A 3054-nucleotide genomic window follows, 5' to 3' on the forward strand; every position below is an offset into this window, starting at 1 on the left:
TCAATGTCATGGTCCCCCTGTATATACCTACCCTGATCAATGTCATGGTCCCCCTGTCTACACCTACCCTGATCAATGTCATGGTCCCCCTGTATACACCTACCCTGATCAATGTCATGGTCCCCCTGTATACACCTACCCTGATCAATGTCATGGTCCCCCTGTATACACCTACCCTGATCAATGTCATGGTCCCCCTGTCTACACCTACCCTGATCAATGTCATGGTCCCTCTGTATATACCTACCCTGATCAATGTCATGGTCCCCTGTATACACCTACCCTGATCAATGTCATGGTCCCCCTGTTTACACCTACCCTGATCAATGTCATGGTCCCCTTGTATATACCTACCCTGATCAATGTCATGGTCCCCTTGTATATACCTACCCTGATCAATGTCATGGTCCCCCTGTATATACCTACCCTGATCAATGTCATGGTCCCCTTGTCTACACCTACCCTGATCAATGTCATGGTCCCCTTGTCTACACCTACCCTGATCAATGTCATGGTCCCCTGTATACACCTACCCTGATCAATGTCATGGTCCCTCTGTATATACCTACCCTGATCAATGTCATGGTCCCCTGTATACACCTACCCTGGTCAATGTCATGGTCCCCCTGTTTACACCTACCCTGATCAATGTCATGGTCCCCTTGTATATACCTACCCTGATCAATGTCATGGTCCCCTTGTATATACCTACCCTGATCAATGTCATGGTCCCCTTGTCTACACCTACCCTGATCAATGTCATGGTCCCCTGTATACACCTACCCTGATCAATGTCATGGTCCCCCTGTATATACCTACCCTGATCAATGTCATGGTCCCCTTGTATATAGAAGGTTCCTCCTTTTCTTCTTTTGATCTGTAACCAGACTGGAGACACGAAGGAGAACTTCCGAGAGAAAGTCTTAGCTATATCATAGCCATGACTGTTCCACTGAAAGAGAAACAAAATCTTAGCTATATCATAGCCATGATTATTATACCTCTACTGATTTTTCACTATATAAAAATGTGAATCAATGTATTTTGCTGATTTCCTGAAAATCACCGTTAATAAACCAATTCCCTGCAAAACAAGATTGATTCCCTGCAAAAAAAGTTCGTTTTTTTGATGAATTGATACACACCTATTCCAAACACTTAGCATTTTCTTTAAACTTACGACAAACTTAGAAATGTTCTGAATAAACTCATGAATATTCATTAATGATATGAAATGCATCGCGAGTCAACTAGTCCCATATCAATCAATAAGAACTAGTTTACTGGTAGCAAATGATGCCGAGCTCAGGATTTGAATATAACTTTTTTAAATGTCTAGTTTGTATCGATATAATAAAACAGTTAAAGTATATCATTGAGGGAGTCAGCAAGATTCCAGTTCCCCAAGAGCAAGTCTATTTCCCAAGGCGCTTGCGCCGAGGGAAATAGGCGTGCTCGAGCAGAACTGGAATCTTGCCGACTCCCTCAATGTTATACTTTAACTGTATACTGTTCCACTGAAAGAGAAACAAAATCTTAGTTATATCCTTACCTGTCATTTTCCACTGAAAAAGAATTTTCTTTTAACTATATAAAAATATCCTTAGATAAAATTTTGAATTTAAAGATTACTGAAATAGAAAATTGAATTTTCAGAAACTTAAGATTTAAAATGTGTACTTACTCACAGGTGCTTGACGTTTTTAACCTTTTTATCATAAATAAAAAATCCCCCCTGTACTATAATGGGATATCTTTATTTATGAAAAGAAAGATTAAAAACGCCAAATTACGCCTGTGTACTTACTGTAAATAAAGTAATCACAAATAAAGAATTATTACAGAATTTGAGATATGACATGATGAAAACAAAAGCTTATATGTACAGGTGAACTGTACAAAATTAGTCCTCTAATATTTCTTTTTTACTAAACAAACCTCTAATCATTTATTTTCTACTCACCGGTGTGACATAGGCCAGAGTGACCCCAGGGAAATGTTTGACCTCTCGATCTCTGTCGCAATATGAGGCATGCTCCTTAATGATGTCCGTAGACTTGACTTTCTCTGTCACTAAACCTCTGTCTATGACATTCACAGAGCTTAATTTTATCTGTGAAAATAAAACTTCAATGCAAGAACATGCCGGGACATTAAAACAAGTCAAAATGACATCAGCATTAAAATTTTAAACATATTACATGTATGACTGAAAACATTTTCTTCTTTTTTGTTATTCAGCTCTTTTAAATGGGTGTGTAAAATCATGAACCATCAAAGTTACAGGTTATTATATGTGGCTAATTGTCAGTACCTCATTTGGTCGTTCCTTCTTCTTGTCACTCTTAGACAATGTTGCTTCAGATATTCCTAACATCACAAGCAAGCCAAACCATCCACTCATGATATTTAAATTCATGTCTGTCTGGTTAATCTAAGCGAAATAAAAATATTGATCCAAATCTATGACAATTAAATCTACATTTAAATTCATATTCAATGGTTTGAAAAAAGTCATTCATATGAATTATATAAGTTTTAATTAAAAAATATCAACTGATTATGAAGTGTAAATCATAGCTTAATTCTGACAGACAGATTGACAAGAACAAAGAGATTATAATTAAAAACTGCTTGACATTTTTTGTACCAGCTGCTGAAGCAGAAGACCTTAATCCATGCTACTGACAATGATCTCAATAATATTACTCACTTTATCTCAGTTAAATTCAAATTATGACGATAGAAAAAAAAATAAAAATCAGTCTTCTCGGGAGAGCTTTACAAATATGCCCAGATCAGTGCTCAGCTGCCGCTCTAAACATGCTTTATCTGTTTATGTGGCTAAGTATTAAAAATGCATGAGCGTGCACGGAAATGGGGAAAAAATAAATTGTAGACGCTTTAAAATTCCCATAACTTGATCATGAATATTTCATTTAACCTAAAATACATGTATGTATTGATGTTAGATTCAGTATCTACTTACATGCGATGCTGGATCGCGTTGGTATGAAATAAAACATGAAACAATGGCAAAAGTGAAAGTAGAAA

At 36.8% G+C, this 3054-nt stretch overlaps 1 protein-coding gene across 1 annotated transcript; it reads right to left on the reverse strand.

The window, feature by feature from the left end:
* Positions 1 to 31: 31 nt before the first annotated feature.
* LOC134258823 (chitinase domain-containing protein 1-like) lies at positions 32 to 3045 on the reverse strand (the record flags this gene model as incomplete). The annotated part of the gene is made up of 5 exons (XM_062741407.1): positions 2986 to 3045; positions 2315 to 2425; positions 1964 to 2113; positions 713 to 952; positions 32 to 248 (listed from the first exon to the last, which is right to left on the reverse strand). Coding segments are annotated over exons 2-5 (712 nt in total), but the record flags the coding sequence as incomplete, so codon positions are not given.
* Positions 3046 to 3054: the final 9 nt, after the last annotated feature.

The sequence above is a fragment of the Saccostrea cucullata genome, unplaced genomic scaffold (genome assembly GCF_032062105.1).
Source record: "Saccostrea cucullata isolate Sc308-1 unplaced genomic scaffold, CSIRO_AGI_Scuc_v1 ctg5017, whole genome shotgun sequence".
In the NCBI taxonomy this organism is placed as follows: Eukaryota; Metazoa; Mollusca; class Bivalvia; order Ostreida; family Ostreidae; genus Saccostrea; species Saccostrea cuccullata.